Source organism: Piliocolobus tephrosceles, chromosome 15, assembly GCF_002776525.5.
Source record: "Piliocolobus tephrosceles isolate RC106 chromosome 15, ASM277652v3, whole genome shotgun sequence".
In the NCBI taxonomy this organism is placed as follows: domain Eukaryota; kingdom Metazoa; phylum Chordata; class Mammalia; order Primates; family Cercopithecidae; genus Piliocolobus; species Piliocolobus tephrosceles.
In genome coordinates this window covers 86,376,266-86,388,860 of record NC_045448.1, presented here as the reverse complement: position 1 = coordinate 86,388,860, position 12,595 = coordinate 86,376,266, and the positions used below count along the sequence as shown (strand labels likewise).

At 44.5% G+C, this 12,595-nt stretch overlaps 1 protein-coding gene across 1 annotated transcript in view; it reads right to left on the bottom strand.

Annotated features, from left to right (window-relative positions):
• Positions 1 to 11,559, bottom strand: part of ELMOD3 (ELMO domain containing 3) — a 32,829-nt gene extending 21,270 nt beyond the window's left edge. The window contains 3 exon segments of the mRNA XM_031934223.1: positions 5,071 to 5,140; positions 6,290 to 6,364; positions 11,277 to 11,559. Coding sequence (XP_031790083.1) covers positions 5,071 to 5,140; positions 6,290 to 6,364; positions 11,277 to 11,324 — 193 coding nt within the window. The 5' untranslated portion in view covers positions 11,325 to 11,559.
• Positions 11,560 to 12,595: the final 1,036 nt, after the last annotated feature.

The following is a 12,595-nucleotide window of genomic DNA, read 5'->3' as shown; positions in this document are numbered from 1 at the left end:
AAAAGTAAGATCGGGCCAGGCGTGGTGGCTCACGCCTGTAATTCTAGCACTTTGGGAGGCCGAGGTGGGTGGATCACAAAGTCAGGAGATCAAGACCATTCTGGCTAACACAGTGAAACCCCGTCTCTACTAAAAATACAAAAAATAAGCCGGGCATGGTGGCGGGCGCCTGTAGTCCCAGCTACTCCAGAGGCTGAGGCAGGAGAATGCGTGAACCGGGAGGCGGAGCTTGCAGCGAGCAGAGATCGTGGCACTGCACTCCAGCCTGGGCAACACAGCGAGATTCCGCCTCAAAAAAAAAAAGAAAAGTAAGATCAGACATCACTGCTCAAAACCCTTCAGGGATTCTCCATAGTCCTTAAGATAAAACCCATACTCTATAGCACAGTATCCACATAACTTCACGATCTACAGATGGTTCCTAACTTGTGACAGTTCCACTTACAATTGTTTGACTTTTAGATGGATTTATCAGGATATTAAATGCATTTTTCTTTTCTTTTCTTTTTGTTTTTAATTTTTTTGTTTTTTTAAAGGCTAGTCAGGTGAAGCAGTGGGAATGGAGAAGGAACAGAAACATCTGTAACTGGTTGTGATCAATTCGTTGTAAACATCATTCTACTCGGACCAGCCTTAAATGCACTTTCGACTTCTATTTTTTGCTTCCAAATGGGTTTATTGGGATGGAAGTTCACCTTAACTCGAGGAACATTTGTAGATTCTTCTTACCTCTCTAGCTTTGCCCCAGGGTCATCCAGAACTACCTGAAGTTCCTCCATGTGCTCTGCCCTCTCCCACCCTCGGTGCCTTTTCACAGACTGCTCTCCCTCTACTGGAATCAAGACTCCAGGCACTGCCACCATCAGTTCCAACCCCTGCTGGTGCAGCTCCTTCTCATTCTTCAGTTAGCTCTGACACCATCCTCTCCTGGATGCCTTCTTTGACCTCATGGGTCCGGATGAGGGGTCACTGCTCTGTGAGACCCTGACAACCCATGCTTATCATAGTCTAGTCATTGTTTCTCCTGCTCCATGGTGAGCTACATGGGGCCAGGTTTTCCAGAGCCTAGCACAGAGCTTGACACATAATAGGTGCTCAACAAATGTTTGATGAATGAATGAATGAAAGCAAAATACAAGGGGGAGAAAAAAAGCAGAAGGATGGGCTTTCTAGAGCCACCACCCAGCCCTTTTCTCCAAACCAGAGCTGTCACTCTCTGGCTCAAACTGCTAGCGGCATCTTCTGTCACTGACTTTTCCAGTTTGCTACCGAGGACATCAACAATGTGAAGGATAGAGAGGCTCCAGTTTAATACCAAAAATATGATCTCTCCAGCCTCAGTGGTAAAGTAGGTTAGGACAGCTCCTCTCTGCCTCACAATCTTGGCTGAGGACATCACATGGCAATAAATTGTAGGGAGAATATACCTGCAGATTAAATGAAATGCTAGCAGACGCTAATAGATAATAAGAAAGAGAAAGTGGCTGGGAAGCAGTAGAGGATAGTTACTGAAAGTACACTTGAGAGCCAAACTACATGTGAATGCTTCATCTCTGCCTCTTACTAGCTGTATGTCTTCAAGCAAGTTACTTATCATCTGTAACCCCTCATGGGGCTGTTGTGAGGATGGGGTAATTCTTCTACTTTCTAGGACAGCATGTGGCCCAAAGGTAAGCCACTATCATCAACACAGGTGTGGGCTCAGGTCCAGCACGGCAATGGCCAGAGGCAGCGGGTGAGATGGGTCCAGGGTCCTAAATGTCTGGACCTCTAGGAAATTCCATCTCACCCGCTCCACTCCGGAGTAGCAGACACTGAGCCTTGGAGTTTCTAAGACAGCTTGAAGAGAATATTCGACCTTGGATGATCAAGAAAATAAAACTCGCTTTCAGCAGAAGAGCTAAAAAGGAGGGACAAAGTGGCTGAACACAAAGGGAAGAGAAGGCTGGATGCAGTGGCTCATGCCTGTAATCCTAGCACTATGGGACGCTGAGGTGGGTGGATCACCTGAGGTCAGGAGTTTGAGACCAGCCTGGCCAACATGGTGAAACCCTGTCTCTACTAAAAATACAAAAAATAAATAAATAAATAAATTAGCTGGGTACGGTGGTGGGTGCCTGTAATCTCAGCTAGTTGGGAGGCTGAGGCAGGAGAATCACTTAAACCTGGGAGGCGGAGGTTGCAGTGAACCAAGATTGCGCCATTGTACTCCAACCTGGGCGGCAAGAGTGAGACTCTGTTTCAAAAAAAAGGGGGGGGTTAGGGGATGAGTAGAACAGCAGGACGCAATGCTAATTGTGAAGTTGAACAGGATCCTTCACCCTTTTACCTTCATGTAGCTTTATTGATTTATTAATTCTTCACCTGTCAGAGCCTCATGTACTAGCTACTCAACCAATCCCTCCCCAACCCCATACGCCCTTGCCAACACACAGCTTGATCAAAGTCTGTGAACCAGGAGCAGGCACCACAGTGGCAAAGGGGTGGGAATATGCTATCAAAACAGGTTAGTCAACAAAAGTTCAAGGTTTCCACCAGCAATAGCAAGCTGGTGCTTAAAAACACAAATGCCCAAACCACGTAAGAGCTTCTTCTCCTTTTCTCTTGGAACGAGGCAGACGCTTCCTACATGTGACATAAATACTGTCTTCCCCCACCAACAGAAGAACATGGGGGCAAAGGACAAATATTCAGGATAATTAACACAGCTCACATTAATTCGGTTATCTTTTTTCCTTTTTATAATTGTCTCCTTTATTTCAGCTCTCTTCCACTTACTCATATAGTCAACAGCACTGCCAATTGAGTCAGCTTATTAATTCTTTCTTTACATTTTTATTTATTATTATATTATTATTATTTTTTTAGAAGGAGTCTCGCTCTGTTGCCCAGGCTGGAGTGCAGTGGTGCGATCTTGGTTCACTGCAACCTCCGCCTCCTGGGTTCAAGCGATCCTCCTGGCTAATTTTTATATTTTTAGTAGAGAACTCCTGACCTCGTGATCTGCCCACCTCAGCCACCCAAAGTGCTGGGATTACAGGTGTGGGTCACTGTGTCCAGCCTACATTTATTTTTTACTTTTTTTTTTTAGTTAGCCAGAGACATAGGCACATGCCACCATGCCTGTAATCCCAGCATTTTGAGAGGCCAAAGTGGGAGGATCATTTGAGCCAGGAGTTTGAGACCACCCTGGGCAACATAATGAGACCGTCTCTACATAAAATTTTTTAAAAATTAGCTAGGCATGGTAATGCACACCTGTAGTCCCTGCTGGAGCCCAGGAGTTCAAGGCTGGAGTGAGCTATAATCACATAACTACACTTCAGCCTGGACAACAGAGCGAGACCCTGTCCCTGGGAGGGGGTAAATATATATATATATATATATATATATATATATATATATATATGCATTTAAACTAAAAATTATTAATATATTAATGCTGGGTTTGTCACCATAAAGATAAAATTCCCTTAAAAGAAACTTCACAGATGTCCAAATGATGTTCCTATATTAGAATGTTTTTTAGCTATGCACAGAAGCTCCCATTTACATTCTCAGATACTCAGGAGGCTAAGGTGAGGATCAGCCTGAGCAACACAGCAAGAACCTGTCTCTTTTCCTTTTTTTTTTTTTTGAGATGGAGTCTTGCTTTGCTGCCGGGCTGGAGTATGGTGGCACGATCTCGGCTCACTGCAACCTCTGCCTCCCAGGTTCAAGCGATTCTCCTGCCTCAGCCTGCTGAGTAGCTGGGATTACTGGCATGTGCCACCACGCCCAGCTAATTTTTGTATTTTTAGTAGAGACGGGGTTTAACCATGTTGGTCAGGCTGGTCTTGAACTCCTGACCTCGTGATTTGCCCGCCTTGGCCTCCCAAAGTACTAGGGTTACCGGTGTGAGCCACTGCGCCCGGCGAACCTGTCTCTTAAAAAAAAAAAAAAAATTAGCTAGGCCTGGTGATACACAGTTACTCAGGAGGTTGAGGTGGGAAGACTGCTTGAACCCACAAGTTCTATGATTGCACTACTGCACTCCAGCCTGGGAGACAGAGCAAGGCCCTGTCTCTAAAAAAAAAAATAGTATTTTTTTAAAAGTTCATATTTCTAGTGGCCAGGTATGGGTGCAGTGGTACAATCTTGGTTCACTGCAACCTCCATCTTCTGGGTTCATGCAATTCTTGTGCCTTAGCCTCCAGAGTAGCTGGAATTACAGGTGCATACCACTACACCTGGCTAATTTTAAAAATATTTTTAGTAGAGATGGTGATGTGGTTTAGCTCTGTGTCCCCACCCAAATCTCACCTTGTAAGTCCCATAATTCCCATGTGTTGTGGGAGGGACCTAGTGGGACATAATTGAATCATGGGGGCCAGTCTTTGCTGTGCTGTTCTCATGGCAGTGAGTAAGTCTCACAAGATCTGATGGTTTTAAAAACAGGAGTTTCCCTGCACAAGCTCTCTCTTTGCCTGCCACCATCCATGTAAGATGTGACTTGCTCCTCCTTGCCTTCCACCATGTTTGTGAGACCTCCCCAGGTATGTGGAACTGTAAGTCCATTAAACCTCTTTTTCCTCCCAGTCTCAGGTATGTCTTTATCAACAGCATGAAAACAGACTAATACAATGGGGTTTCACCATGTTGGCCAGGTTGGACTGTACCTTTCTCCATAATCACTTGGCAAGTGAAGTGAACTTTAAATATAGTATGGGGAAGTGCCTTGCAAAGCAGATAAAGTAGAACAATTTTTCAAAGGATTTTCCCATATGGTGTCTCATTTTCATAACATCCCTTTGAGGATAAGGGAGGTACTAGTATGAGAGATCATATGGCTTGCCCAGAGGCACAGAGTAAACCACTAGCAGTGGAAGATCAGAACTCAAGTCTTTTGATTCCTAATTCAGTGTTGATTCTATTTTTTCCCAACGAATGATAAATCTACAAAATTCTGAAAGACAAGGAGTGACAGAAATTCAAATGATGAACAGCAGATCCATGGGAAGGTCTGACTTGGGTCCCACCCAGACTCCAAGGGCCCTACCCGGATTCCAAGGGCCCTGAAGGGAACCTTACCACGTGGCTCCCATTCATTAGCTTCTGTGGTCAGAGCCTGGAGAATGCCATGGTTCTTCAACTCTGAGATCTGTAGAGGCAGCTGATCTTTAGTGTGAGGATGGAATCCACATACCCCCATATACACAAACACTTCCCATCCACTGTACTGAATGTCCTTAACACTGGAGGCCAAAAGGATCTAGTGTGCCCTGATGGGGTGATTGAAGTCAATTTTATTTTTTTTACTATTTATTCATTTACTTTCTGAGATGGAGTCTCACTCTGTTGCCCAGGCTGGAGTACAGTGGCCTGATCTTGGCTCACTGCAACCTCCACCTCCTGGGCTCAAATGCTCCTCCCATCTCAGCCTCCCGAGTAGCTGAGAATACAGGTGTGGATCACCACACCCAGCTAGTTTTTGTATTTTCAGTAGAGATGGGGTTTCACTGTGTTGACCAGGCTGGTCTGAAACTCCTGACCTCAAGTGATCCGCCTGCCTCAGCCTCCCAAAGTGCTGGGATTACAGGCATGAGCCACTGTGCCTGGCTTTGAAGTCAATTTTTTTTTTTTTTTTTTTTTTTTGGAGTCTTGCTCTGTCGCCCAGGCTGGAGTGCAGTGGCCGGATCTCAGCTCACTGCAAGCTCCGCCTCCCGGGTTTACGCCATTCTCCTGCCTCAGCCTCCCGAGTAGCTGGGACTACAGGCGCCCGCCACCTTGCCCGGCTAGTTTTTTGTATTTTTTTAGTAGAGACGGGGTTTCACCGTGTTCGCCAGCATGGTCTCAATCTCCTGACCTCATGATCCACCCGTCTCGGCCTCCCAAAGTGCTGGGATTACAGGCTTGAGCCACCGCGCCCAGCCTGAAGTCAATTTTAAATTGAGGTACCTGGAAAACTTCAACTATGATGTGGAAGTTGGGTGATGTTGGGGACAAGTGTATGTCCACCTTGAATGTAAATAAACAAAAATTCATACACTCATTTCAGACTGTGGTATGCCTTTGGTATTTTCTCTGCATTTTACAGCCTGCTTCATTATAGCAATTACCTTATTAAATAGAAGTTGTTTTGTATGTTTGTGTTCCATACACCCTCCCCTCACTCCCCTCAAGTGTGAGCTCCTGAAAGCTAAGGTCTGCGCCACCCTTGTGTCCCCAGTGTCTAGCATAGTTCTGGCACCACACAGTAACACACAACAAAAGCCCTGGCAGAAGGTACCAAGGTGTGGGGGATACATACAGGGATTCCTCTGAAAGCCAGAACACTCTTGTCGTTGTCATATGATAGAGAATATCCAGAAGACATTCTTTCACCCTGTAAAACAGACAAGGGTCAATCTCCCAGGCACATATTAATCCCCCAAAGATAATAGTTTAAATGTCATACCTTTTTTTTCTTTAAGTTCAGGGGTACATGTGCAAGTTTGTTACATAGGTAAACTTGTGTCACAGGGGTTTGTTGTACAGGTTATTTCATCAGCCAGGTATTTGCCCTAGTACCCATTAATTATTTTTCCTGATCCTCTCCCTCCTCACTTTCCAATAGGCCCCAGTGTGCATTGTTCCCTTCTATGTGTCCATGTGTTCTCATCATTTAGCTCCCACTTATAAGTGAGGATATGTGGTATATAGATTTCTGTTCTGTGTTAGTTTGCTAAAGATAATGGCCTCCAGCTCCATCTGTGTCCCTGCAAAGGTAAATGTCGCACCTTTTCCTAGCACCACAAAAAAAGGTTGAACTCCAGAGATATCAACCATAATGAATACTGTAAAGGAAAACTTCTATTTAATCTGGTCCTAAGAAAAACTGCAAAAAGCTTAGTTAATGTTATCTCAAAAGTTTTATACCGATTTCTTGGCTCTTTAAAGTCTGAGGGTTCTGAGTGAGTGAAGTTTAGTGAAGCAGTTTGCTATGGCCTTTCTGCTCAGCCAAACCTATCCCCTGCTACAGATTAAAAACAAAAAACTGACCAAAATACTCAGCCAATCGTTTGTAACTCATGTCACAGATACAGAGCTAATTTTTCAATGTGTTCTTTTAAAAATCCTAAAAATCACCAGGTGTGGTGGCTCACAGCTATAATCCCAGCACTTTGGGAAGCTGAGGCAGGAGGATTGTTGAGCCCAGGAGTTCAAGAGCAGCCTGGGCAACATGGGGAGACCCTGTCTCTGCTGTTTAAAAAAAAAAAAAAAACCATCATTTCTACAGTTTGTTACTAGAGAAGTTTCTCTGAACATATAGAGCACCGCAAAGTATCACGTATCTAAAAAACCATATGGCATCGTTGAAAAGAACCCCAGAATATTCCCAGGTGATACAATTCTGCAGACTGGAGAAGTAATTCTACCAATGAAAGAATTTCCTGATCAACATCATTAAAGATTATGTAAAAATTTAAAAGACTTATGAGCCTAAGTTTCTTCCTACATTACCGTATTTACTGAATTTTCTGGAAAGGTAACTTTAATAAAGTTTAATCTCAGAGAAAAAAAAAAATCATTAAGGCAAAAAAGAAAAACCAGCCGGGCACGGTGGCCCACGCCTGTAATCCCAGTACTTTGGGAGACCAAGGCAGGAGGATCTCTTGAGGTCAGGAGTTCAAGACCAGCCTGGCCAACATGGTGAAACCCAATGTCTACTAAAAAGTACAAAAATTAGCTGGGTGTAGTGGCACATGCCTGTAATCCCAGCTACTCAGGTGGCTGAGGCACCAGAATTGCTTCAACCTGGGAGGTGGAAGTTGCAGTAGATTGAGATTACACCACTGCACTCCAGCCCGGGCAACAGAGTGAGACTCCATCTCAAAAAAAAAAAAGAAAGAAAGAAAGAAAGAAAAACCAACCCAGTGGAAACATTAGAAAAAGGATATAGACAGTTTACACAAAAGGTAACCCAAATGATGGTTTTTCTTCTTTTTTTGTGAGACGGAGTTTTGCTCTTGTTGCCCAGGCCGGAGTGCAATGTCGCAATCTCAGCTCACCGCAACCTATGCCTCCTGGGTTCAAGCAATTCTCGTGCCTCAGCCTCCTGAGTAGCTGGGATTACAGGCATGCACCACCACGCCTGGCTAATTTTTAGTAGAGTATTTTTAGTAGAGATGGGATTTCTCCATGTTGGTTTTTTTTTTTTTTTTTTTTTTTGAGATAGAGCCTCGCTCTGTTGCTCCACCTGGGACTGCACGATCATGGCTCACTCACTTCTTGGCTCAAGGGATTCTCCCACCTCAGCCTTTCAAGTAGCGGGGACCACAGGTGCACACTACCATGCCCATGTAGCCATGGGGTCTACATATGGTTGCTCAGGCTGTTCTCAAATTCTGGGCTCAAGCCACCTTGGCATCCCAAAGTGCTGGGATTACAGACACGAGCCATCCTGCACAATCACAAATTGGTTTTAAACATTTGAACAAATGCTCAAACATTTGAACAAATGCTCATTCATTAAAACAGACAAACAAACAAAAAAACACATCGCTGGGCGTGGTGGCTCACGCCTGTACAATCCCAGCACTTTGGGAGGCTGAGGTGGGTGGATCACCTCAAGTATGGAGTTCAAGATCAGCCTGGCCAACGTGGTGAAACCCCGTCTCTACTAAAAATACAAAAAAGTAGCTGGGCGTGGTGGCACGCACCTGTAATCCCAGCTACTCGAAAAACTGAGGCAGGAAAATCACTTGAACCCAGGAGGCAGAGGGTGCAGTGAGCCGAGATGGTGTCATTGCACTCCAGCCCGGGCAACAGAAAAAGACTCCATCTCAAAAAAAAAAAAGTCATGTAAAACTACTGTTTTATTAGTCAGATTATCAAAGATCGAAAAGTCTGATAACATGTACATTGGCTAGACTGCACAACACACTGGAGATTAAACTATTACCACCTCTACAGCTTGATAGTACCTAACAAAATCATACATGTTTTGTATATGTGGGCCCTGATACTGCATTCTAGTAATTTATCTAACAGATATAGTCATCCATGTGCAAAATGACATGTTTACATTTATAGTGTGATTCTTTGTCACACTGTTTATAATAGCGAAAGGCTGGAAAAACCTCAATGTTCACTAATGGGCTGATTACATAAATAAAAGCACATTCACTCAGTAAGATACTATATAGCCATAAAGACAAATGAGAAAGTGCTTTACAAGCAATATGGAACAATCTTCATGATGTATTAACTGAAAAAGCAAAGGACAAGTCTATACACTATGTTACCATTTTATTTTTTAAAAGTACATAAGCACATTTGCTTGTCTCTGCAGAGACCATTTTCAGAGTTATACCCAAGGAAGCAGTAGCTTTGTCTCCAGCAGAAAAACTGAGTGGCTTGGGGACAAGGGTGGAAGGTAGTTTCTTCAGAATATGTATATCCTTCTGTACTTTTTGGATTTTGAACCATGTGAATGCCATTATGCCAAAGCCCTGGAATCCCAGCTCATCCTGTTACTCTAATCCTTCTGCTTTTTTTTTTTTTTCCATTTCCAACTAATGCTCATTAAGCATACCTTTCATTTCTTCATGTTCCAGAGCAAGGATGGAGGCCAAAACACCCCACAGCTGACCAAACTCCCTGGTAATGGAGCTCATGATGGCTAAACATTATGATTTCCCACTGTAATACAATCAACACACCTGCCGCAGATCCTCTCCTCACTTCCATCCCTTCATTCATGTAGTTTTCCTTCAGAATACACCTTCACCCTCTTCTATGATCAAGGTCAATTCCACCTACTCAAGGCAACCTACCTTACTAGCTGGGGCTACAATGCTGTCTCATGCCCGTAAGTCTAGTAACCCGTGTATACAGCAAAAGTTCCTCTGCAAAAGACCTGTATAAGGACCTTCTCTTATATTTCTTTTTTTTTTTTTTTTTTTTGGAGACAAGAGTCTCACTTTGTCACCCAGGCTGGAGTGCAATGGTGTGATCCCAGCTCATGGCAACCTCCACCTCCTGGGTTCAAGGAATTCTCTTGCCTCAGCTTCCTGGGTAGCTGGGATTACAGGCATGCACCACCATGCCCAGCTAATTTTGTATTTTTAGTAAAGACAGGGTTTCATCAAGTTAGCCAGGCTGCTCTCCAATTCCCGGCCTAGGGGATCCACCCAACTCGGCCTCCCAAAGTGCTGGGATTACAGGTGTGAGCCACTGTGCCCAGGCTCTTATATTTCCTTTATATGTTTCACACCCATTGGCACAGTACTAAGCACAAAATATTCGTCTCAAATTTTTGTTGAAATTTTGGCCGGGCGCGGTGGCTCAAGCCTGTAATCCCAGCACTTTGGGAGGCCAAGGCGGGCGGATCACGAGGTCCGGAGATCGAGACCATCCTGGCTAACATGGTGAAACCCCATCTCTACTAAAAAAATACAAAAAACTAGCCGGGCGAGGTGGCGGGCGCCTGTAGTCCCAGCTACTCGGGAGGCTGAGGCAGGAGAATGGCGTAAACCCGGGAGGTGGAGCTTGCAGTGAGCTGAGATCCGGCCACTGCACTCCAGCCTGGGCGACAGAGCGAGACTCCGTCTCAAAAAAAAAAAAAAAAAGAAATTTTATCTCTAAAATATTTGGTGATTCATTGTGCTGAACAACTTCCTGCAGGGGTCTGTGTACCTGGTATTCATTTCACCCTTCCTTTCCTTCTCCAATTCAGTCCCCTACAGTGTCCAGAGACTTCCCTCTTTGGAACAGTTCGCATCTTACTACAGTGAAGAAAATCTTTCTGGAGACCCAAATAAAGGCTTTGTCCCAGTCTGGCTACTGAATCCCACAGCCACCATTTAAGACCATTTTTGGGTAGGCAAGGTAGCATGAAAGGTAAGGCATGTAGGGTTAGGTGCCCAGCTTATACAAAGACATATCACACTGAACTGAGTCCTGAGGATGATCAGGCCAAAGCAAGCATTTCACAGGGAAGAGGCTAGTAAGGCAAATGATCCAAATCAATGAAATACAAATCAATTTCATTGAGGGTGATTTCTCAATGAAATTCTCCCCACTACCCAAGCAAAAAGAAAACAAAAATCTCATAACTTAGTCAGAAAACAAGCTATCAGGAAAAAGCAATTGACCCTGAGGTGAACAGAAGCTCCTTCTTATAGAACAAAGAGAACTATAATGAGGGTTTCTAAATTTTTCTAAAGCTTCATATTCTCTTAATATATTCTTACTATACTTAATGATATATCTTAAACCAACACCATCTTTCCCAAATAAGAGTGCATGCTTACCTGTCCATCTCTGAATTCTTCTTTACTATGCAAAGATTTTTCATTCATGACTCAAAATCACTTGTTCATGTGAGCTTTGTCTTTGGGCCCAGAAAGGGTTTTAATAAGGTCTGAGATCAGAAGCTATGTGGAGAGCCAGAGATCCAGTTGCTCTACCTTTGCCTTCCTTCTTGGCAGTCACTCAGACTAAGAGTGAGAAAACGGTCCCTTTGTGCCATCTGAGGGTGTAGGAGGTTTCTGTGAGTACCGAGAGAAGTCCCCTGAGGTCTTTGAAGCCTCAGCTCTGCCCAAAAGAAAAAAAGGAAATTGAAAAAGAAAACTGGTTTCATCATTCAGTTATGCCTCTGTTGACAATTTTTTTTTTTTTTTTTTTTTTTGAGATGGAGTCTTGCCCTGTTGCCCAGGCTGGAGTGCAGTGGTGCGATCTTGGCTTACTGCAACCTCCGCCTCCCAGGTTCAAGCGATTCTCCTGTCCCAGTCTCCCGAGTAGCTGGAATTACAGGCATGCACCACCACACCTGGCTAATTTTTGTATTTTCAGTAGAGACAGGGTTTCACTATGTTGGTTAGGCTCGTCTCGAACTCCTGACCTTGTGATCGGCCCGCCTCGGCCTCCCAAAGTGCTGGGAATACAGGCTTGAGCCAACGCGCCCGGCCTGTTGACAAAATTTAAGCAGCTGTGAATTTATTCTGAATGAACGAGTTGCCTCAGCCAAATGCTTCCCTCTTACTACCCATGCCACAGGATGGCAAAAAGGGGACCATGCAGGGGTCTGTGGGCTGGATTCTGTGCCCAAAAGGCAGCAGCACCACTAGAAGGGATGGGGTCTGTTTCTGACAATGGAGTTACTGGGACCTGGGCCAGCTTATCAAAGGGGTTAGGCTAAAGGTGGCACCTTGGTGGGTCATCTTAGCTGAAGTGCTCAGGCTTTGTTTAGGCCTCACACACAGGTTGGGTCTGGGGCTTATAATACTAGACCTGGTTCCAACGATGGTAGAAATTCAAAATGCAACACAATGTTCTAACCTTTCTCAGTTATCACCAGTACTGTACACGTGGCAGTACAAACTGGCTAGCCAGTTTGGGCAACTCTAAGTCTTTCATCTGACATTGCTTCTCTGAGGAAAAGGGCTGGACAAGGTTCATACCTCATCACGGGGGAATTGGACATCTGGGATGTCTGTCACATCAAAAATTGCATCCTAAGTGGGCAGACGGCCCACATACAACTGACAATCATAGTTCACAGGCTTGGGTGACTAAGGAAGGAGGGTAGCCTCTCTATGAGGTCAGCCCTCCACTGTGGTAATAATGATCA